Source organism: Macaca thibetana, chromosome 9, assembly GCF_024542745.1.
Source record: "Macaca thibetana thibetana isolate TM-01 chromosome 9, ASM2454274v1, whole genome shotgun sequence".
NCBI classification, from domain to species: domain Eukaryota; kingdom Metazoa; phylum Chordata; class Mammalia; order Primates; family Cercopithecidae; genus Macaca; species Macaca thibetana.
The window spans coordinates 64,169,254-64,194,107 of record NC_065586.1 but is presented as its reverse complement, the minus strand read 5'-3'; the positions used below and the strand labels follow the sequence as shown (position 1 = coordinate 64,194,107).

Sequence of the window (24,854 nt, the reverse complement as noted above, 5' to 3'; positions counted from 1 at the left end):
CCGGGGTGGAGAGTACATGGAGAATGGAACCACTGGCTATAAACCAGACTGCATGGTGGGCTGGTGGAAACACCAGTTTCTACATGACCTCTAGACCAAACACTCTAGACAAAAAGCAACTCTGCTTTGAATGACCTTCAAAGCGAATGCCCTGGGCCAGTCCCAAGGGTTCCTTCCCCACCTCCTACTCCGTCTCCTGGGTAACAACATTGTAAGCCTGGGAAGAAAGGGGGTGATAGCATAATATTATCTGTCATGTTACAGACCCAGGGAGCTTTTAAGAAATAAATACCAATGGGAAAGAGGTAACATGCATTCTTTGTAAGTGCTTTGGTAATTCAAAGCAGTGTTTTAACTAGACTCAGGAAGTTGCCTGGGGATCAGAAAGGAAAGCAAAAATGTGTGTGGAATTTGTCAAAATTTGTTAAGCTCATCTAGCATAATAAGGAGAACATCTTTTTATAAAAACAAAGTTAAATCATAAATTATGGCCGAGTGCGGCGGCTGACTCCCGTAATCCCAGTACTTCGGGAGGCTGAGGTACGAGAATCGCTTGAGCCCAGGGGTTCAAGACCAGCCTGGGCAACATAGTGAAACCCTGTCTCTACAAAAAATTAAAAAGTTAGCCAGCTGTGGTAGTTGGAGCCTGTAGTCCCAGCTGCAGAGGCTGAGGTGGGAGGATCACTTGAGCTCTGAAGGTGGAGGCTGCAGTTAGTGTGATGGCACTACTGCACTCCAGCCCAGGTGACAGAGTAGGACTCTGTCTCAAAAACAAGCAAACAAATAATTGCAAGGCATATATTTTATTTTTAGATCATGCTTTACTTTTTTTTTTTTTTTTGAGATGGAGTTTCGCCCTTGTCCTGGCTGGAGTGCAAGGGCACAATCTCAGCTCACTGCAACCTCCGCCTCCCAGGTTCAAGGGATTCTCCTGGCTCAGCCTCCCAAGTAGCTGGGATTACAGGCATGTGCTAGCATGCTTGGCTAATTTTTTGTATTTGGTAGAGAAGGGGTTTCACCTTGTTGGTCAGACTGGTTTCGAACTCCTGACCTCAGGTGATCCACCCGCCTGGGCCTCCCAAAGTGCTGGAATTACAGGCATGGGCCACCTCCTGAGGCACCTAGCCTCATGCTTTGCTTTGAACTAGGGGAACCATCAGTGCCTCTGTAGAGGAAGCTCATAGAGAAGCCAGGGACAAATCCTAGAAGGCTTTACACTTTCAGCCAGGGCTCTCCAGACCATTTTGGTTATGCACTCCATCAGTAAAGTATTTTTGTAGACACATTGTATTAGTCTGTTTTCGCACTGCTATAAAGAAATGCCCCTCAATTATGTCATAATAATATCATACAAGTATTTGAGTTGAAAAAAAAAAAAAGAAAAAAAGGAAAAGAAATGCCCGAGACTCGGTAATTTAAAAAGGAAAGAGGTTTAATTGACTTACAGTTCAGCATAGCTAGAGAGGCCTCAGGAAACTTATAATCATGGCAGGAAGGCAAAGGAGAAGCAAGGGACCTTCTTCATGAGCCTGCAGGAAGGAGAAGTGCAGGGTGAAGAGGGGGAGAGCCCCTTATAAAACCATCAGATCTCGTGAGAACCTGCTCACTATCACAAGAACAGCATGGGGGAAACCACCCCCATGATCCAATTACTTCCACCTGGTCTCTCCCTTGACATGTGGGGATTAGGGGGATTATGGGGATTATAATTCAAAATGAGATTTGGGTGGGGACACAAAGCCTAACCATATCACACATTCCTCAGTACATGTATTTTAATTATTTTGAGATTATATATCTTTATGAGTCCACTTATGTAAAATGGCCAGAAGGCAAATTCACAGACACAGAAAGTAGATTAGTGGTTGCCAGGGGCTGGGGGAAGGATCGAATGAGAATGGCTGGTGATGGGTATGGGTTTCCTTATAGGGTGATGAAAATTTTCTGGAATTAGTGATGATGGTTGCACAAACTTGTGAATATACAGAAAACCACTGAATTATACACTTTAAAGGGTGAACCTTTTGGTATGTGAGTTATAGCTCATTAAAAAAAATCACATGTAAATAATGTGTACATTATAAAGAATAGCCTTAAAAAGTTATAGGGTGAGATTTTAAAAGTCAAGTAGACTGAATGCAGTGGCTTACACCTGTAATCCCAGCACTTTGGGAGGCTGAGGCAGGGGAATCACTTGAGACCAGGGGTTCAAGACCAGCTTAGGCAACATAGCAAGACCCTGTCGCTACAAAAAAAAACTAAAACTTAGGCTGGCATGGAGGCGCATGCCTGTGGTTGCAGCTACTCAGCAGGCTGAGACAGGAGGATTGCTCGTGTCCAGGAGTTCGAGTTTGAGGCTGCAGTGTGCTACGATGGTACCACTGCACTCCAACCTGGTCAACAGAGTGAGACTCTGACTTGGCCTTTTGGAGATGTCTTTGCTAATTTCCACTTCTATTGGATTTCCTCTCCAAAGCATGAGTCTTTCTTTGGAGGTAGTCATAAGCAGAGAAGGTTGTAGTCAGTGATGAGGTACCACTTCCAGACCAGGCTCCAGGGAATTTCTTCTAGAATGACAGGCTGCCAGAAACCTTGACTGGGTGCAGTAGCTCAGGCCTGTAACCCAGCACTTTAGGAGGCTGAAGTGGGAGGTTCGCTTGAGCCCAGGAGTTCGAAACCAGCTTGAGCAACAGAGGCTGCAGTGAGCTATGATGGCGCCACTGCACTCTAGTCTGGGCAACAGAGCAATACTCTGCCTCAAACAAACAAAAGGAGAAACTTTATGACATTTTACCTGGGTTTACGAATCATCTAGAAACGTGTCTGCACTATGTTTTGGTTCTCAGTATTAGGGTGTTTAGCTTCCTGATTGGTGAGGACAAAAATGAGACTGACAATCCCCTGACCCTGCCTTCTTTGAACTTGGCCTTTCTCCAGGCGTTCGAGACCCAGCTGTTGAGAGTAGAAAAGCAGAAGAAAGGACCTGAGGTCAGCAAGTGCCCTCCCCACAATGGGGCAGATCTGCCAGCGAGAATCGGTAAGCTCTGGTCTTTCTTTCTTCCTTCCTTCCTTTCTTTTTTTCTTTTTTTTGAGACATTTTTGTTCCGTCGCCCAGGCTGGAGTGCAGTGGCGTGATCTCAGCTCACCACAGTCTCTGCCTCCCGGGTTCAAGCGATTCTCCTGCTTCAGCCTCCCAAGTAGCTGGGATTACAGGCATGGGCCACCATGCCTGGCTAATTTTGTATGTTTAGTAGAGATGGGGTTTCTCCATGTTGGTTAGGCTGGTCTCAAACTCATGACCTCAGGTGATCCGCCTGCCTTGGCCTCCCAAAGTGCTGGGATTACAGGCCGCTCTGGTGTTTCTTTAGCTTCTCAAAGGGGTCACATGTACCATAGCCTGCTCAACCTGCTGTCCCCAGGAGAGGGGTGTGTTGGGGTCCATCTTAGAGGAGGGAAAACTCTGACCAAGAGTACAGCAGGAAAGCATCATGAGGCAAGGCAGGAGCCCCCCAAACCCAGCCTCTAAGTCTTGCTGCAGGTTCATGAGCAGCAGGGGCCACTTGTGTTCTGACCAAGGGAAGCCCAGAGGATCGCTCTGTATCCCCCTGGTTAATAGCTTTTTAGACAGTTATGCTGTGAAGTCATCAATGTGTGCTGGAAATAGGAGTTTGGCTTTTTCGCCTTCTCTGGCTGAATTTTATGCTTCCATGTAAAAATGGGCTTCTGCCCAGCAGTTTTTTTTTTTTTTTTTTTTTTTTTTTGAGACAGATACTCACTCTGTTGCCCAGGCTGGAGTGCAATAGTATGATCTCAGCTCACTGTAACCTCTGCCTCCCGGATTCTTGTGCCTCAGCCTCCCTAGTAGCTGAAATTACAGGCATGCACCACCATGCCCAGCTAATTTTGTAATTTTTTATAGAGATGGGGTTTCGTCATGTTGCCCAGGCTGGTCTCGAACCCCTGGCTTCATAATATCCGCCCATCTCAGCCTCCCAAAGTGCTGGGATTATAGGCGTGAGCTACTGTACCCGGCCAATTTTTTTTTTTTTTCATTTTAAGAGAGACAAGGTCTTACTATGCTTTCCAGGCTGGTGTTGAACTGGCTTCAAGTGATCCTCCCACGTCATCCTCCCAAAGTGCTGGGATTACAGTGTGAGCCACCGTGCCCAGCCCAGAAGCCCATTCTTACATCTTAAAGAGCTTTGATTCTTCCCCTGGATATTGAAATAAACCCTGGAAAATGTTTATAGGACAAATTATGTTCTTCTGAGTAGCTGGCTCATTTTAAATTAATCTATGCTGCAGATGGGTCCCTCTGGAGCAAGGACTACAGCTGTTCCACCCCGCCCCCCACCAACAGAACAATTTGGGAAATGGAGACACAGTGGGGTTGATCGCAATGACAAACACAGTGCTCATACTAACCGAGTGCCCTGAGCCCAGAACACTCTCAGAGCCCCATTTAAATCACTGCAGTGGCCTGGCCTGTTTGCTTTATGAAGACTTCCCCTGGTCAGCCCTTGGGTGGCAAATTAATTCCTGACTAGTGTCTGAAAGTGGACAATACAAGCTCAAGGAGTTGCTTCCACCTCGAGCAAGAGGTGAGGGGCTTGGGCATGCCTGGGGTGGTCATCTTTCCCTCAGTCCTACAAGAGTAGCTTACAATGCCCTCTTCAGCATCTTTGAGAAGGGGTTTGCAAAGTCCAGCTCAGGTGCATCCTTCCTGCCTCCCAGGGTTGTTTGCTTGTTTGTTTGTTGTTGTTGTTGTATGTTGTTGTTGTTGAAACAGAGTTTCACTCTTGTTGCCCAGGCTGGACTGCAGTGGCGCAATCTTGGCTCACTGCAACCTCTGCCTCCCAGGTTCAAGCAATTTTCCTGCCTCAGCCTCCCCAGTAGCTGGGATTACAAGCCAGGACGCTCGGCTAATTTTTTGTATTTTTAGTAGAGATGGGGTTTCACCAAGTTGGCCAGGCTGGTCTCGAACTCCTGACCTCAGGTGATCCACCCGCCTCAGCCTCCCAAAGTGCTGTGATTACAGGCGTGAACCTCTGGGCCCGCCCAGTCCCTCTCAGGCTTTTGAGAGGATTGAATTCTGTCCTGTTCCTAATGCCCAACTGGAAGCTCCCGGCCTCATTCTCCTTCGTGGAATCCAAGGCTCCTGCGTGGTTGTCAGTGGGGAGTGGAGGCCACTAAATATAGAAATCCAAAATTCCTCTTAGCCGTTGGGCCTCTTAGGCCTCTTCCTTTTCTCTTCCTTCACCCCCAACCAGAGAGAGAAAAGTTTTGCCTGCTTTGGGAAAGAAGGAACCCTTCTAAACCTGGAAGTGTGTTTGGGATGCCATTGCCACCTCTCATGGCCCCCTTCCTGTGCCCTTGCCTGGCTTTGCCAATCCCAGGCAGAATGCCACCAGGAATTTAGAGCAGGCCAGGCCAGCCTTGGAGAGGTGGCACAAAGCAGCCAGTGTCACAGGCGCCATGTGGCAGTCAGCAGGTTTGGACTCCAGCACCCAGAGTTCAGTGTCAATCTGATGACAGACACTCAGGTCCTCTGTGGTGCGTGGAGGTTCAGGGACAGGAGCACAGGCTCTGGGATCTCAGACACAGAAGGAAATCCAACAGCTGGACATTGATTTGGTCCCATCAATTAGCCCAGCAAGTTGTAGTTCTTATTGCCTGGAGCCTCTGTCAATCCATGATCTTTATTGTAGCTGCTTTATTTACCAAGCAAGTCCTCTGTGCCCACTACTCCCAAAGGCCCAGTGAAGAAGGTGTCATTCCCATTTCACAGATGGGGAAACAGGCTTAGAGAGGTTAAATTCCTTTCCCAAGCTTGTACAGTTGGTCCTGGCAGATCCAGGACATAAACTCAGGTCTCTCTCACTCCAGGACTGTGCTCTTTCTACCCACCATCAAGCTCAAGGCTGAAGGTGAGGTGTGTGACTCCAACCCTAATTTCCTAAGGATAGATACATTTGGAGTTGTTCCAAGCTTAGAAACTTGTGCTTGGGATATTGAAATTTCCAGTTAATCTAAGGAAGGGCCAAACATTGCATGGTCCATTTGGTTTCTTTCTCATAGGTTTCCTGACAATTCCAAGCCCCAGATAGTATTTTTCACTGTTGCCTTACTACTAATTCTCACGTAGGCTTGGAAGTATCTGCAAGGCTTCATCAGAGCCATTTCAGCAGGGAGTTGGCTATCATGGGGCTGCCAGTATAAGGCCTAGACAGTTTTGGCTTTGGGCATGTGGAAAATTTGCCTGGATTGTTCTGTAAGCTCAGATTGTCTATGGGATGCTATTTTTTGCTTCCCTAGTTTTCCTAGGACCATAATTTTTTAAAATTTTATTTTGTATAGATGGGATCTTGCCCTGTCACTCAGGTTGGAGTTCAGTGGCACAGTCATGGCTCACTGCAGCCTTGAACTCTTGAGCTCAACTGATCCTCTTGCCTCAGCCTCCCAAGTAGCTGGGACTAGAGGCGTGTGCCCCCACACTCAGCTAATTTTTAATTTTTTTTGTAGAGACAGGGTCTTGCTATGTTGCCCAGGCTGTTCTTAAACCCCTGGCCTCAAGTGATCCTCCTGCCTCAGCCTCCCAAAGTGCTGGGATTACAGGTATGAGCCACTGCACCCAGCCTAGGACCTTGATTATGTGAGGTAGGACAAGAAGTGCTGAAAAGATCATCCCTGCCCTCCAGGGAAGACACATTCATGGGTTACCCCTCATTCTTTCAGGGACTACCTGCCTGTCCGTGGGCTGCTATACAAGCTTCCAGGAACTTCAGTCTCCTTCCTTAGAGAGTGGGGTTGCCCCTTGTGCTCTGTCACTCTGGGTTCCATCCCTTCTCACCCACTAATAGTGGGGAGGAAGAAGAAGAACTAATATTTATACTGTGCTTTCTGGTTCTGGGCACTAAGATAGGAGGCACTTTACAGGTTGTTATTACAGATAAAGGGCTGAGGAGGGCCTCAGTTTTTGTATTCATATTTTTCCCCCAGTTTTCCCCCAACCCCCGATGCTGCAGAGATACCTGCAGGGGTGAGTGGAGACTGACAATCAGAATCCTCTGAGATCTCCAAGTTAAGAGCAGAGTTCTTTGAAGTCCCTAGTCATCACCAATACACTTGAGTTTGGGCTACATCTGTTCTGACTTGAGGCTCCCCAGAAAGTTTGTCTCTAGCAGCCCCGGGATTGACTGGGACCAGGACCCACCCCATCCCCTGCTAGTGGTAGGTGGAAAGGTGGGGCCAGGCTCTAATCCGTCTGATTCATCTCCCCTTTCACTGGACAAGACTGATTTGACCTCCACTGGCTCCAGAGCAGGCATGCTGGCTATACTCCAAATACTCATTTCTGGAGGTGTGACTTGAGCCCATTACCAAGCATTTTTATTCATCCCCCTGCTGCCTATCTGGCATCTTCTGTATGTGGGGACGTCTATCAACTCTGTGCTCCTTGGGTAGCCTTCTTCTGTGCCCAGGGACACAGGACAGCTCAGTCCCCAGCCTCAGTCAGCTGCCCTGGGCATGTTAGGCAGGTGGGCTGGTACTCATCTGTGCCTGAGGTTCCAGCCTCAGTTCACCTCCAATAGGTCTAAGTTTCCTTTTCCATGAAGTATTCCAGCAACCAGAAAGTCAAGCACCTAAACAGGCCAGCTTGCACATGATTTTTGGAGATACTGGAGGAGGAAGGACGGTATCTCCAAGATATGTATGCATTGTCATTTCTGCCTCCAACCTTGAAATCTTTTTCTGTATCAGTTGGCTTTTGCTGTGTGTGTGGTGTAATAAATCACCTTAATACTTAGTGGCTTAAAACAATAATCTCTTATTTACCCCCAATCCTGTGAGTTGGTAATTTGGACTGAGCTCAGCTGGAACGGCTCTTCTCTGTCCCATTTACTGTCAGCCTGGCTCCCTCAGAGGTCCGCAGGCAGCTTGAGATCTGCGGCTTCTCTTCCACATCTGAAAGTTGACTGGCTATAGGCAAGGGTGGTAACTGGGCCATGTGCCAACATGTTCAGCAGACTAACTGGGGCTCATTCACATAGTGGTGGTTGCAAGGGTTCCAAGAGCAGCATGAGAGGTCAAACCCCAAAGCACAAGCATATTTTGAGTGTCTGTTTGCATGGCATTGCTATTGTCCTACGAGCCCAAGCAAGTCACATGGCCAATCCCGGAGTCACTGTGGGTGGAGACTATGTAAAAGCATGGGTACAGGGAGGAGAATTAGTGTGGCTGGTTTTTTGCAAACAATTTACTATACCCTCCCTATCCATTCAGCTATCATCATGAAAAAATTCATATGAGCTTTTCTCTTGAGTGGCAGCAGCTTCCAAAATTTGTGAGGCAAGGGAAGTTATAAAAAAGCAGAATCTGCCAGGTGCAGTGGCTCACGCCTGTGATCCCAGCACTTTGGGAAGCTGAGGCGGTGGATTACTTGAGCTCAGGAGTTTGAGACCAGCCTGGTCAATATAGAGAGACTCCATCTGTACAAAAAATAAAAAAATTTGGCCAGGCACGGTGCCTCACGCTTGTAATCTCAGCACTTGGGAAGCTGAGGCAGGCAGATCACTCAAGGTCAGGAGTTCAAGACCATCTGGGCCAACATAGAGAAATCCCGTCTCTACTAAAACTAAATTTAAAAATAAACATTAGCTGGGTGTGGTGGCAGGTGCCTGTAATCCCAACTACTCGGAAGGCTGAGGCAGGAGAATTGCTTGAACCCAGGAGGCGGAGGTTGCAGTGAGCAGAGATCGTGCCACTGCACTCCAGCCTGGGCGACACAGCGAGACTCCATCTCAATAAATAAATAAATAGATAGATAAGCCAGGTGTGGTGTTGCACACCTGTAGTCCCAGCTACTTGGAAGGGTGAGGTGGGAGGATCACTTGAGCCCAGGAGGTCGAGGCTACAGTGAGCCATAATCACGCCACTGCATTCCAAGCCTGGGTAACAGAGAGAGAGAGAGGGAGCGGGACAGAGAGAGAGAGAGAGAGAGAGACCTTGTCTCAAAAAAAAAAAATAGTGAGGGGAGGGCAGAATGCTAACTCATCTCTCGCAGACCCTGCCAAGAGCTGGTCACTGCTTGATGGCCATGTCACCTCCTTGCTCATCAGGGAAGCATTGCATCCTGCAGTGAAGGAGACACAGCGGGGCCAGTGGTTCAACAGGGATTAGATGCCTGTGCTCCCACAGCTCCTCTCCAGACCTCTGCGGCAGCTCTGGTGCTGCTGCGCTTCCATTACTGACTGGCACATCTATCTTTCTTAGTGGATTGTGGGCTCCTTGAGGGCTGAACCACGGTTGTTTTTCATCTTGGAATCTCCAGCTCCCAACACAGTGCCTGGTACATTTGTAAGAACCTAGTGTTTGTGTGAATAAATTCGTGAATTGCCCATGACTGAGCTCTGCTGCATTTCATCCAGAGACTTGGTAATCATGATAGAATTTGCTTAGACATTCCAAGGTTACTTGTAATTACTTTTGCTTTCTGAGTGTGATTGATTAGTTATAAGCATCAATATGTTGTGAATGCAAGTTGCTAAAATGCATTTGTAACACTTTACTTGTCCTGTCTTTCTCTAAGGCTACAGCAGCTAAAAAACTAAAATCTCATCCACTTGATGAAAGTGAGGTAAGAAAGCTATTTTTTTTCATTTCCTTCTGTAACATTTTCTGTAAAAAATAGTGCATGACAATCCCCTTTGGGAATTCTGATAATGATTTTAAGCCAGCCATGCAGCAGTGCAGTGGCTTCTCCAGGGTGTGGAGCAGTATTGACCTCCAACTTGCTCCCTGCTGGACTCAGCCCACCTGAACAGGGAAGGTGCTTTCCAAGGGGGCCTACTAACTTCTTAGCCCCCATCTTAGCCCTTTCTTGGAAGCAGAATGCTAATTGTCAGAGCCAAACACAAGGCCCTCCTGCCTTGGGGATGCGAGGCGTCCTGACTGTGAGATACCCTGGGAAGGGAAATGGAACGGTCTCTCCCCTCCTGTCTTTTCCATTTTACAGTCAGGCATGCCAGAAACTTGGCACGCATCTGCTCTGCACTTCAATATGGACAAGTTTCAGATCTTTCCTATCAACATATTCCATTTAGCCCCAAATCAGAGAGTTTCCTGTGCTGTTTGTGATGACCTACCCTCTTCCCTCCCATTCCCCAAGCGCACACCTTACTGTCTCTTTAAAGTGGCAACAGAGTGGATCTGAGATGGGTTGCTTCATGCGAAGGCGGTGAGGTATAGAATTTATGAATCAATTTGGGAGCAAAGCACAGAAACTCTCAATTTCCCCTGTGTCTGGGGCCATTACCTAGTCCCAGGTGAGGCCCAAAGCTGGGTATGGATTCACCTGGAGCCCCGGAGCTCTGCCCTGCTCCTCATTCCACTGATTGAATGTAGCTATATTCTTGTACTTTTGCAAATAAATAAGACTCGGTCTGCAGCCTCAAAAGACTTAACGACTGAGAAGTGAAGCTCAATATTTTTTACAAAGAGAAAGTTACAACATAGGTGACACGTGCTTTAAGAGCCAGGTGAGGGAGTGGTCAACCCCGTCTTCAGTCCAGATAACAAAGGCTGGATAGAGTGATGACATTTGCAGAGAGTCCTGAAGAAGAGGAAAGCACGTGCCAGGCGAGGAAGGGCATTGCAAGCAGAGAGAGCAGCACGTGCCAAAACAGAGCCTGCAAAGAACGGGAAAAAGTTGGGGAGACTGAGAAGGTTGGATGGGTCTGGGATTGGTTGTGCAGTTGAGAAACTCTGACAATGCGGTCTGAAGGATCCTCTAGGCTGAGGAGTCATGTGATTACATTGTTTTCTGTCTGGCAATACCAAGGAGCTTGAGCTGGAGGAAGCCTTGGGCACCCAGGAAACCAGAGAGAGGGTAGGGGGCATAAGTGTAGTGAGACCTCCAGGGTGTGTGCTGTGAAAGATGATCTGCTTCCCAGTGGGAAGAAAGTACAGTTGACCCTGAAGCAATGAAGGGGTTATGAACACTGACCGCCCCCACACCATGCAGTAGAAAATCCGTATATAACTTTTGACTCCCCCAAAACTAAACTACCAAAACTACTGTTGACCAAAAGCCTTATCGATAACATAAAGTCAATGAATAAATATTGTGTACATTTTATATACTATATTCTGTATTCTTACAATAAAGTAAGCTAGAGAAAAGAAAATGTTATTAAGAAAATCATAAGGAAGAGAAATAGATTTACAATTCATTAAGTGGGAGTGGATCACCATGAAGGTCTTCATCCTTGTAGTCTTCACTTTGAGCAGGCTGAGGAGGAGGTAGGTAGAGGAGGGGTTGGTCTTGCTGTCTCAGGGGTGGCAGAGGTGGAAGAAGATCCAGGTGGAAGCAAACTCGTGCAGTGCAAACCCTTGGTGTTTGAGGGTCAACTGGATTACAATTCCATTGTTACCAACTTTTTAAAGACAAATCAATGTTGGTGGCCTTGCAGGTACCCAGGCCTCTCACAATGAGGAAGGGTTGATAGTGGCCCCCTCCTTTATTTCCTGGACCATCTTTAGCATATTCTCAAGCATGGCAGCTTTAGAATTGCTTGGTTGAGGCCGGGTGTGGAGGCTCAATCCTGTAATTCCAGCACTTTGGGAGGCCAGGGTGGGCGTATCACCTGAGGTTGGGTGTTTGAGATAAGCCTGGACAACACGGTAAAGCCCCATCTCTACTAAAAATACAAAAAATTAGCCAGACGTGGTGGTGTGCACCTGTAATCCCAACTACTTGGGAGGCTGAGGCACGAGAATCACTTGAACCTGGGAGGTGGAGGTTGCAGTGAGCTGAGATCGTGCCACTGCACTCCAGCTTGGGCCACAGAGTGAGACTCTGTCTCAAAAAAAAAAAAAAAAAAAGGAATTTCTTGGTTGGGTCAGGCACGGTGGCTCACGCCTGTAATCCCAGCACTTTGGGAGGCCGAGGTGGGTGGATCACCTGTGGTCAGGAGTTCCAGACCAGCCTGGCCAACACAGTGAAACCCCGTCTCTACTAAAAATACAAAAATTACCCAGGTGTGGTGGCGGGCACCTGTAAACCCAGTTACTCAGGAGGCTGAGGCAGGAGAAATGCTTGAACCCAGGACGCGGAGTTTACAGTGAGCTGAGATCACGCCATTGCACTCCAGCCTGGGCAAGAAGAGAGAAACTCCATCTCAAGGAAAAAAAAAAAAGAATTGCTTGGTTGAAGTAGTCTTAATGTATCATGTTATTTGGCTTTAATTAGACTGATCCTCACAAAATAGGCAAGTGGTTTTAAAAGACTTCTGCATAAAAAATGTGGGTTGAGACAGGTGTGGTGACTCACACCTGTAATACCAGTGCTTTAGAAGACCGAGTAGAGAGGATCACTTGAGGCTAGGGGCTTGAGACATCCTCGGCAACATAGCAAGACCTCACCTCCAATAAAATTTTAGGCCGGGTGCGATGGCTCATGTCTGTAATCCAGCACTTTGGGAGGCCGAGAAGGTTGGATCACGAGGTCAGGAGATCGAAACCATCCTGGCTAACACGGTGAAACCCCATCTCTACTAAAAAATACCAAAAAATTAGCCGGGCGTGGTACGGGCACCTGTAGTCCCAGTTACTCGGGAGGCTGAGGCAGGAGAATGGCATGAACCCGGGAGGCGGAGCTTGCAGTGAGTCGAGATTGTGCCACTGTGTTCCAGCCTGGGCAACAGAGCGAGACTCCGTCTCATTAAAAAAAAAAAAATTTAAAAATTTAGTTGAGCATGCTGATGTGTGCCTGCAATCCCAGCTACCTGAGACGCTGAGGCAGGAGAATTGCTTGAGCCCAAGAGTTTGAGGCTGCAATGAGCTATGATTGCGTCCCTGCACTCCAGCGTGGGTGACAGAGTGAGACCCTATCTCTTAAAAAGAAAAAAAAAGTAAAAGAAACTGGGTTGAAGCTAACACAAATGAACAATGAGAAAATAAGACCGCTGATAATTTTCCTACCCCTGGTACAGACTATTCAGCTACATCATGGGGTTGAAAGAAGACAAAGATCTTACTAGATCTTTGACTGATTTGACTAGATCAGTCAAAACATTAAAAATTAGCAAGGCTATTTAAATTCTAGTTTTACATATGATATTGTTAATGATGAGCTAATCACTATGTGTACAGAGTGCCTTGAGAGAACTAGCTAATGACACTACTAGGCCACCACATTTTAAAATAGTTCATCTTTATATCTCTTTATTTATTTGTGTATTATTATATTTTGGAAACAGAGTCTCACCCTGTTGCCCAGGCTGGAGTGCAGTGACGTGATCTCGGCTCACTGCAACCTCCACCTCCTGCGTTCAAGTGATTCTCCTGCCTCAGCCTCCCGAGTACCTGGGATTACAGGCGTGTACCACCATGCCCGACCTATGTTTTTATTTTATTTTTTAATGAAAGTATAATTTACTACCAGTCAAACACACAAATTCTGTCAGCTTAATAAGTGTGTTGTTGTTGAGACAGGATCTTGCTCTGTCACCCAGACTGGAGTGCAGTGGTGCGATCTTGGCTCACTGCAGCCTCCATCCTGTAGGCTCAAGTGACCCTCCCACCTCAGTCTCCCAAGTAGCTGGGACTACAGCCATGTGCCAGCCTGCCCATTTTGTTTGTGTTTTTTTTTTTGTTTTTTTGGTTTTTTTTGAGACGGAGTCTCACTCTGTTGTCCAGGCTGGAGTGCAATGGCACGATCTCAGCTCCTGCAACCTCTGCCTCCCGGGTTCAAGTGATTCTCCTGACTCAGCCTCCAGAATAGCTGGGATTACAGGCGCACACCACCAGGCCTGGCTAATTTTTGTATTTTTAGTAGAGACGGGGTTTCACCATGTTGGTCAGGCTGGTCTCGAACTCCTGACCTTGTGATCCCCTGGTCTCAGCCTCCCAAACTGCTGGGATGACAGGTGTGAGCCACCACGCCTGGCTTTGTTTGTGTGTTTTTGAGGTGAAGTCTCATTCTGTTGCCTGGGCTGGAGTACAGTGGCGGCTCACTGCAACCTCCAGCTCCCGGATTCAAGCAATTCTCCTGCCTCACCCTCCCGAGTAGCTGGGATTACAGGTGCCTGCCACTATGCCCAGTAATTTTTTGTATTTTTGGTAGCGATGGGGTTTTACCATGTTGGCTAGACTGGTCTCAAACTCCTGACCTCGTGATTCGCCTGCCTTGACCTCCCAAAGTGCTGGGATTACAGGCCTCAGCCACTGCACCCGGCCTATTTTTAAATTTTTTTTAGTAGAGACAGAGTCTTGCCATGTTGTCCAGGCTGGTCTTGGACTCCTGAGCTCTAGCAATCCACCTGCCTCAGCCTCCCAAAGTGCTTGGATTACAGATGTGAGCCACCATGCCTGGTTGTTTAAGAAGTTTTAACACATGTATACACCTATGTAACCATTGCCCAGTTCAAGATATAGAGCATTTCCATCACCCCCAAAATCCCTTCATGCTCTTTTCCAGTCAATACTTCCCATTTCCTGTCCTGAGAGTATCACTATTCTGACTTCTATCACCAGAGCTTTTCTGTTCTTGAACCTCATGTAAATATAATCATACATATGTACTCTCTTGTGCTTGGTTTTAATATTTTTATGTTGCTTCATATATCAAAAGGTTATTCCTATGTAATTATTTTATGAGGCATTTTATTTGTAAATATGTATAACATCTCTAGAAAAAAAATCCCAGGATTTTCCTTGCTGTGTGTTTTTGTCTTGCTTCTTCACGGTTTATGATGCCAGCTGAAATTGTCAGTACAATGAAACCAAACTGGCCGATGGAAGCAGATTATTCTGCCATTTCTCTAGATCTTTGAGTTGCACATCAAATCTGGGGCTGATCATGCCATACTTGTTTAGACTGCCTGTGAGGTTCACAACGATTTTCCCAGCTCTGTGATCATCAATGATTTCAAATTCGCCCATAAAATCATGCTTCATCATCACAGTGAGAAACCAGACGATGACTTTGGAGCATGGCCTAAGAACCTGGTGTTTGTCTCTCTTTTGGGCATTGTTGATGCTCTTGAGAGCATCAGCCAGGACATTCACATGTACCACTGTGGTGGCGTGGAAAGATGGCAAAAACAGCCCTATGTGATTTTGTAGGTAGAAAATCCTAGAATACCCATAAAAACCTATTAGAACTAATGAACAAGTTCAGCAAGGTTGTAGGATACAAGATTAATACACAAAAATCAATTGTAGCCAGGCAATTGAATAAGAGGAAAGAGAACTCACATTTCCTGATTTCAAAACTTATAAAGCAGGCTGGGCGTGGTGGCTCACACTTGTAATCCTAGCACTTTGGGAGGCCGAGGCAGGTGATCACCTGAGGTCAGGAGTTCGTGACCAGCCTTGTCAACATGGTGAAATCCCATCTCTACTAAAAATACAAAAAATTAGCCAGGCGTGGTGGTGGGTGCCTGTAATCCCAGTTACTTGGGGGACTGAGGCAGGAGAATCACTTGAACCTGGGAGGCAGAGGTTGCAGTGAGCTGAGATCACACCACTGCACTCCAGCCTGGGCAACGAGAGCAAAACTCCATCTCAAAACAAAACAAAACAACAACAACAACAACAACAAAACTTATAAAGCTACAGTAATCAAGACAGTGTGATACTAGCATTAGGATAATTATATAGCTGCACGGACTGATATTGAGAGTTCCGAAATAAACCCTTACATTTATGGTATAATAATTTTTGACAAAGATGTGAAAACAATTCAATGGGGAAAGAAAAGCCTTTTCAACAGATGGTGTTAAGACTCTGTCTCTACAAAAAGTAATTTTAAAATTTGCTGAGAGTGGTGGCATGCATCTGTGGTCCCAGATACTTGGGAGGCTGAGGTGGGAGGATCACTTGGGCCCTGGAAGGTCAAGGCTGCAGTGAGCTGTAACTGATCCACTCCAGCCTGGGCAAAATGATGGGACCCTGTCTCAAAAAAAAAAAAAAAAAAACAAAAAAAAAAAAACGGTTTGTAGGTTTGATTTGTTTGCTTTGTTTGTTTGTTCTGAGATACTTTTACAGGTAGAATTCTTAGGGTTTGGTAACAGGTTAGATGTGGAGCCCATGGGAGTGGAAGGAGGTCAAGGATGATGACAGATTTTCAGCAGAGGTGATGAGGGGATAGTTCTACCTGGAACACTCTTTTCCTAGATGCTGGCATAGTGTCCCTCATCTTATTCTTGTTTCTGCTCAAATGCCACATCTTCAGAGGGCCTTCCCTGTCCATCCTGTCTAAAATGAAATCCCTACCCTTTATTTGTTCAACCTCTGTATCAGTTAGGATTAGATTTGGCTGGCAGTAACAGAAAACTCCAAAACAGCATTTGGATAAATACATTGGAATTTTGTTTTTCTCTCAAATTTTAGAAATATGGAGGTAATTGTGGGGGGGTGTGCTGATATGGGGCAGCTTGGTGACAAGGATGCTGGTTCTATTCTATTTTGTTGCTTTGTTTTGTATGGGCATCATTCCCAAATTTATCTCTTTTTTTTTATTATTAGAATAACACACATGTATTATCTATAATTTCTATGACCACCCAGCCGGTGCACTTTGCCCACTGCCTAGACAGAGCTGATTTATCAAGACAGAGAATTGCAATAGAGAAAGAGTAACTCATGCAGAGCTGGCTGTGTGGGAGACCAGAGTTTTATTATTACTCAAATCAGTTTCCCCAGGACTATTTCTCTATTGCAATTAAATCCATGCACCGTGGGTCAGCAGTGCCCGGCCTGTAGAGACAGTAGCAGAGTCAACCTCCAGTCCAAGAGAAGTAGGCCGCCGCTTGGACTGGCCTCTGGATCTGTCACCAGAGGGAGGTTACTGAACCAGGATTACCCTTATGGCAGGTAGTCATAAGGACAAGCTCCCAAACTTGTAACCACCCAACAGGTTCAGCTTGCCCACTGCCTAGACAGAGCAGATTTATCAACAGGGGAATTGCAATAAAGAAGGAGTAATTCACTCAGCGTCACCTTTGCGGGAGACCGGGGTTTTACTATTACTCAAATCAGTCTCCTCGAGCATTTGGGGATGGGAGTTTTAAGGATAATTTGGTGGGTCGGAAGCAGCTAGCGAGTCAGGAGTGCTGATTGGTTGGGTCAGAGATGAAATCATAGGGAGTTGAAGATGTCTTGCACTGAGTCAGTTTCTGGCTGGGGGCCACAAGATCAGATGATCCAGTTTATCAATCTGGGGGGTGCCAGCTGATCCATCAAGTGCAGGGTCTGCAAAATATCTCAAGCACTATCTTAGGCTTTACAATAGTGATGTACTCCCCAAGAGCAATTTGGGAGGGTCAGAATCTTGTAGCCTCCAGCTGCATGACTCCTAAACCATAATTTCTAATCTTTTGGCTAATTTGTTAGTCCTTCAAAGGCAGTCTGGTCTCCAGATAAGAAGAGGGTTTGTTTTGGAAAAGGACTGTTATCATCTTTGTTTTATTTTTATTATTTATTTATTTATTTTCGGGACAGAGTCTTGCTGTATTGCCCAGAATGGAGAGCAGTGGCCCGATCTTGGCTCACTGCAACCTCTGCCTCTGGGATTCAAGCAATTCTCCTGCTTCGGCCTCCCAAGTAGCTGGGATTACAGGTGCCCGCCACCATGCCCAGCTAATTTTTGTATTTTTAGTAGAAACGAGGTTTCACTATGTTGGCCAAGTTGGTCTCGAACTCCTGACCTCAAGTGATCTGCCCGCCTTGGCCTCCCAAAGTGCTAGGATTACAGGTGTGAGTCACGGCACTCAGCCTCATCTTTGTTTTAAACTATAAACTAAGTTCCTCCCAAAGTTAGTTCAGCCTATGCCCAGGAATGAACAAGGACAGCTTGGAGGGTAAAAGCAAGATGGAGTCAGTTGGGTTAGATCTTTCACTGTCTCAGTAATATTTTGCAATGGGGGTTTCATGTTTGTGGGTCAGGAGCTGGGACAAGCTGAGCTAGGTGTCCTGCCTTGGGTCACGTTTTCCTGCTCATGTGGTTGTTTGCGGCGTTGGGTTCCTTGTAGCTGTAGGATTCACATCTTTCTTCTAAGAGGCCTGGAGGCTAGAAGTCCAAAGTCAAGGTGTTGGCAGGCTCATGCTCCCTCTGAATCTTAGAGAAGACCCTCTCTTGCTGGACACGGTGGCTCACGCCTGTAATCCCAGCAGTTTGGGAGGCCAAGGCGGGCGGATCATGAGGTCAGGAGATAGAGACCATTCTGCTAACATGGTGAAACCTTGTCTCTACTAAAAAATAGAAAACATTAGCCGAGCGTGTGGCAGGCGCCTATAGTCCCAGCTACTCGGGAGGCTGAGGCAGGAGAATGGCGTGAACCTGGGAGGCAGAGCTTGCAGTGAGCCAAGATCGTGCCACTGCACTCCAGCCTGGGCAACAGAGCGAGACTCCATCTAAAAAAAAAAAAAACAAAAAAAAAACAAAAAACACCCTCCCTTGCCTCTTCCAGCTTCCAGTGGCTCCAAGCGTTCCTTGGCTTGTGGCAGCATCACTCCCATCCCTGCCTGCATCTTCGTGTGGTCATCTTCTCTGTGTGTGTGTCCCTTCACATGGCGTCCTCCCTGTGTGTCCCAAGGTTATCTCATAATCCAAGATGATTGCGGGATCTCCAGCCATCCAGCCACTCTGCCTGTCCTCCAGTCAGCAGGAAGGAGGAATGGCAAAGAAGCAGGAAAGCCACAGAATAGCCCTGTCTCTTAAGGGAGGCTCCCAGAAGCTACTGAGACACTCTCACTTTCATCTCGACCAGAGCTTGGTCACATGCCTGCATCTGACTGTAGGGGAGGCTGGAAATGGAATCTTTATTCTGGGGGGCCCGAATCACCTAAAAATTGGAGCATGGGTTAGTTTATTAGGACAAAGGGGAAATGGATATTGTGGGATATAGCTGTGTCAGCTGCGCCTGCTTTTTCTCCTAGTGCCTGGCCTAATGTATATTTAATTAGCCATGTTTACCATCTGTCTCTCCCAATCAGAATGTGGGCTGTGTAAAACCAAAGAAGAAAACTGAGGGACAAGTTGAAAAAAAAGAAAAAGAAGCCTGGGTGCGGTGGCTCACGCCTGTAATCCCCACACTTTGGAAGGCTGAGGCGGGCGGATCACCTTAAGTCAGGAGTTTGAGACCAGCCTGGCCAACATGGTGAAACCTTGTCTCTATTAAAAATACAAAAAACTAGCCAGGTGTGGTGGCACACACTGTAATCCCAGCCCCTCGGGAGGTTGAGGGAGGAGAATCGTTTGAACTCGGGAGGCAGAGGTTGCAGTGAGCCGAGATGATGCCACTGCACTTCAGCCTAGATGACAGAGTGAGACTCTGTCTCAAAAAAAAAAAAAAAAAAAAAAAAAAGAAAAAGAAAAGAAAAAAGAAAAAGAAAATGACTGAGGCGAGTCTCAATCAATTTAGAGTTAGTTTTGCCAAGGATGATAATATGTCCAGAAAAAAAAGACATAAGCCGCAGTAGGATCTATGACCCACACTTTTTCCGAAGATGGTTTGATGACTTCAATATTTAAAGAGGAAAGGGTGAACAGTGCGGGAAAGAGGAAAGGGTAAAAAGGGAAGGGTAGATAAAAGAGGCAAGGGGTTGCATTCCTTTGAGACTTTGATTAGCTTAGTGTTCCCTGAACCCACAGTTTACATGTGAAATGAGGAGGGTGGAGGAACAGTCAGCTATGCATTCATACTCAGTGAATGTGCATTTTTACATAAGTAAAGTAAGCATAGAATAAAGGAAGCAGTCAAATATGCATTTGTCTCAGGTGAGGGAAGGGATGACTTCTAGTCCAGTCCTTGTCCTGTACCTGTAATGATAAGCTGTCAATGTTTGGGTGACATTGTTTGGGTGAAATTCAACAGAATTCTTTTTTAGGGTAAAGGAATTTCCTTGTGAGCAAATTGTGAGGGAAGCTCCCTGGGAAGGTATGTGGCCTACCTTTGCAGCTGCCTATGTAGGGCCAAAATGGGAGGTGTTTTGGGTGACTCCGTTCCCAAGCTAAACCCTTCCCTTTGGCATAGGGAGTTTGTTGGATTTTTGTCTTGTTCACCACATTTCCAGTGACTAGGAAAGTGCAGAGCAGATTAGGTGTTTCACAAATATGTGTTGAGCGAATAAATGACAAGGAGGGGAACTGAGAAGAGTAAGTTTAAGGAGAACATGATTACATTGGAAGATACTGAGTTTTAGGTGCCCGTGGGACATATAAGACTTGATTCTCATAGGCAGCTGGAAATATAATCACGAGCTTGGGAGGGAGATGTGGCTGAAGCCCTTGACAAGAGTGATTCTTTGGGAAGGGCACCGCGAGACAGACCTACAGAAAACAGCGAGAGAGGAGACATAACTTAGCCTGCTCAGTGGAATCAACCCAAGCCAGAAGTCTCCACCTCTCCCCCTGGGGGAGGGCAACTTCTTCCATAACCCACTAATAGCCCCTCTGGCCTTGCAGATCTGCCTCTCTGTTTGGTTTGAGAATTCCCCTTATAGAGGGACTCTGCAGAGCCCAGGCCCACTTGCCATGCTTTAGGAATCTAACCACTTGCCATGCTTTAGGAATCTAACCAAGCCATGACTCAGTTTCCTTGGTGCAGGTTCTTGGACCCCTTCACTGGACCTGAGTGAAATAAGAGAAATAGGGACAATATGGTAAAATAAATATTGCATTTTGTCGGAATGACAAGGTGGGCTGGAGACACACTGCCTTGGCTTGGATTCCAGCTTTTCCATTCAGTTGCTGTATGACCTTGGGAAAGTCACTTCATCACCCCGTGATTGAGTTTCCTCATCTATAAAATGGGGATATTACTAGTATCCACCTCATTGGGTTGTTTTAAGGGTCAATCAGTCAACAAATAAGTAAATAATTTAGAACAATTGCGTATAGTAAGTTCTACCTAAGTGCTAGCTAATATTATAAAGCCAAATGTATTTAGCTTACAAAGCAACCATTATTTTTATTTCTCTGTTTTAAGATATCTTTTCTTTTAGGAAAGCGGTCCCCAATCTTTATGGCACTAGGCACTGGTTTCATGGAAGACAATTTTTCCACAGACCCATGTGTGCTGGGGAATGATTTTGGGGTGAAACTGTTCCACCTCAGATCATTAGGCACTAGATTCTCATAAAAAGGGCACAATCTAGATCCTTTGCATGTGCATTTCACAATAGGGTTTGTACTCCTACAAGAATCTAATGGCGCTGCTGATCTGACAGGAGACAGCTGAGGCGGTAATGTTTGCTCACCTGCTGCTCACCTCCTGCTGTGCAGCCCAGTTCCTAACAGGCCACAGACCAGTTGGGGACCCTACTTTAGGAAATTATGATTACGGGAGATGAAAATCATACACCTAAAAAACGTCCTGGTCTAGCATGGTGGCTCATGACTGCTAATTTTAGTACTTTGGAAGGCCAAGTCAGGAGGATTGCTTGAGCCCAGGAGTTTGAGATTGCAGTGAGCTATGATCATACCACTGCACTCTAGCCTATGTGACAGCAAGACTCTGCCTCTTTTTTTTTTTTTTCTTTTTTTGAGACGGAGTGTCACTCTGTCGCCCAGGCTGGAACACAGTGGTGCGATCTCAGCTCACTGCAAGCTCCGCCTCCCAAGTTCATATCATTCTTCTGCCTCAGCCTCCCGAGTGGCTGGGACTATAGGCGCCTGCCACCACGCCCAGCTAATTTTTTGTAATTTTAGTAGAGACGGTGTCTCACTGTGTTAGCCAGGATGGTCTCGATCTCCTGACTTCGTGATCTGCCTGCCTCGGCCTCCCAAAATGCAGGGATTACAGGAATGAGTCACCGCGCCCAGCCGACTCTGTCTCTTTAAAAAAAAAAAAAAAAAAAAAGGCTGGGCATGGTGGCTCACGCCTGTAATCCCAACACTTTGGGAGGCCAAGGTGGGTGGATCATGAGGTCAGGAGATCAAGACCATCTTGGCTAACATGGTGAGACCCTGTCTCTATTAAAAATACAAAAAATTAGCCAGGAGTGGTGGTACACACCTGTAGTCCCACCTACTTGGGAGGCTGAGGCAGGAGAATTGCTTGAACCCAGGAGGTGGAGGTTGCAGTGAGCTGAGATTGCACCACTGAACTCCAGCCTGGGTCACAGAGCGAGACTCCATCTCAAGAAAAAAAAAAAAAAAAAACAAAACTGGCCAGGCATGGTGGCTCACGCCTGTAATCCCAGCACTTTGGGAGGCGAAGGCAGGCAGATCATTTGAGGTCAGGAGTTCGAGAACAGCCTGGCCAACATGGCGAAACTCCCTCTCTACTAAAAACATGAAAATTAGCTGGGTGTGGTGATGGACGCCTCTAATCCCAGCTGCTTGGGAGGCTGAGGCATGAGAATCACTTCATCCCATCAGGTGGAGGTTGCAGTGAGCCGAGATCGTGCCACTGAACTCCAACCTGGGTGACAGGGACAGACTTTGTCTCAAAAAAAAAAAAAAAAAAATCCTTTCTAAGCAACGTAAAAACTCAGAACCTAATTTTTGTTTATATATTTAATTTGCTGACCCATGTCATCTCAGAGCCTAGGAACCCTGGCTCGATGTCGACATGGACTCTGTGTGAGCATTTTCCAGTATATCTTGGTGCTGTTGATAAAGAGTCAGTCTGTAAAATATTTGAAGAGATTATTCTGAGCCAAATATGAGCAGCCAGTGGCCCATGACATAACCCTCAGGAGATCCTGAGAACATGTGCCCCAAGCGGTCAAGCTACAACTTTGTACATTTTAGAGAGACAATAAAACATCAATCAATACATGTAAGAGGTACATTGGTTGGTTGGGCATGGTGGCTCACGTCTGTAACGCCAGCACTTTGGGAGGCCGCAGCGGGCAGATCACCTGAGGTCAGGAGTTCAAGACCAGCCTGGCCAACATGGAGAAACCCTGTCTCTACTAAAAATACAAAAATTAGCTGGGCATGGTGGCAGACGCCTGTAATCCCAGCTACTTGGGGGGCTGAGGCAGGAGAATCACTTGAACCTGGGAGGCAGAGGTTGCAGTGAGCTGAGATCGTGCCACTGCCCTCCAGCCTGGGCGAGAGAGTAAGACTCTGTCTCAAAACAAAAAGTGATAAGGGGTTGTGGAGACCCAGGTTTTATACAGATGAAGCCTCCAGATAGCAAGCTTCAGAGAAAAGATTGTAAATGTTTCTTATTAGACTTAGAGAGTCTGTTCTAGTCTATCAGTCTGAATGTCTGTGTTGATGTTAATGTTGGTCAGATGGGACTGAATTCCAAAAGGGAGGAAGGTATAATGAAGCATGTCTGACTCCCCCATTCCATCACGGCCTGAGCTAGTTTTTCAGGTTAACTTCGGAATGCCCTGGCTGAGAGGAGAGGTTGATTCAGATGATAAGGAGGAGGATGGGTTAGAATTTTATTTGTGGTTTACAATGCTAACTCTAAGGAGAGGATCGAGGACCTTTTCCTGGCCCTGTGAAGGTGGTTGTGTGTGAGTGCTGGGAGAACTATCCCAGGAAACTCAGGGTAACTGTAAGGTGATTTGAGATTGCTGTGGTCCAAAAGATAACGGTTGCCTTCGGGGAAACCATTTGGAGAGCTGGCTGAGATAAGGAGCTAGTCTGAAGCCTGGGAAGGCCTCAACGTTCTGGTTAACCATTCCTCCTCCAGGCTACAATTCTTTTTTTTTTTTTTTTTTTGAGATAGAGTCTTGCTCTGTTGCCCAGGCTGGAGTGTAGTAGCGCAATCTCAGCTTACTGCAACCTCCACCTCCCGGGTTCAAGCAATTCTCCTGTCTCAGCCTCCCGAGTAGCTGGGACTACAGGCGCAAGCCACCACGCCCAGCTAATTTTTGTTAGTAGAGATGAGGTTTCACCATATTGGCCAGGCTGGTCTTTAACTCCTGACCTCGTGATCCACCTGCCTCGGCCTCCCAAAGTGCTGGGATTACAGGCATGAGCCACCACGCTCAGCCCAGCCTACAGTTCTTTTTGCCTATGACTCTTGTCAGGGTCAGAGGCAATTCAATGAGGATGGGATGTCTAGAAAGGGACAGGGTGGGACTCAGATTTCCTTGGCGCTTCTGAGGAACTTTTACCTTCAAAGGAGAGTAGAAGCCTCTGTAGGGTGAAAGGAAAACTTCCCCTTCCCCCTCTCTGAATTTGCTGAAAAGTCAACAAAAGACAGATTAAGAGAAAAGGCATACACATTTTCTAATATGCATAGAAGAAAACACAGTGATTACCCTAACCCTTCAATGGGGTACAGTAGCTTATATAGCCTTTTATTTTTGAGACAGAGGCTCACTCTGTTGCCCAGGCTGGAGGGCAGTGGCATGAGCTTGGCTCACTGAAACCTCTGCAGCCCAGGTTCAAGTGATTCTCCTGTCTCAGCCTCCTGAGTAGCTGGGATTACAGGCTTGCGCCACCACCCAGCTAATGTTTGTATTTTTAGTAGAGAGATGGAGTTTCACCATGTTGGCCAGCCTGGTCTGGAACTCCTGACTTCAAGTGATCCACCCACCTCGGCCTCCCAAAGTGCTGGGATTACAGGCGTGAGCCACCATGCCTGGCCATATGGCCTTTTTTTTTTTCTTTTTGAAGCTGGTAAGGAGATGGGGAATATGGTAATTCTGTAATTCTACAAGATTTTTCTGGAGAAAGAAGGGATCAGAGAATTGAGATTAACTTGTAAATGGCTCTTTTTGGAAACTGAATCAGCCAGACAGGCATCTAACAGGCATCTTATCCCTCTAGGGGTGGTGACATTCTTCAGTCTTCTTTTCTGCAATAGAGAATCAGATAACGGGAAGGGGAAGGGAAAAAATTGTTCCCCTGGGGCATCCTTCTGGTCTTTTGGTCT

At 46.5% G+C, this 24,854-nt stretch overlaps 1 protein-coding gene across 2 annotated transcripts in view; it reads left to right on the top strand.

Moving 5' to 3' along the window:
- The window catches only part of HK1 (hexokinase 1), a 131,109-nt gene that overhangs the window by 14,193 nt on the left and 92,062 nt on the right, over nt 1–24,854 (top strand). For both annotated transcript variants that reach the window (XM_050805211.1, XM_050805210.1), the window contains 2 exons: nt 2,938–3,037; nt 9,590–9,637. In XM_050805211.1, the coding sequence (XP_050661168.1) occupies nt 3,011–3,037; nt 9,590–9,637 (75 nt within the window). In that variant the 5' untranslated portion in view covers nt 2,938–3,010. The remainder of the gene's footprint in view (nt 1–2,937; nt 3,038–9,589; nt 9,638–24,854) is intronic.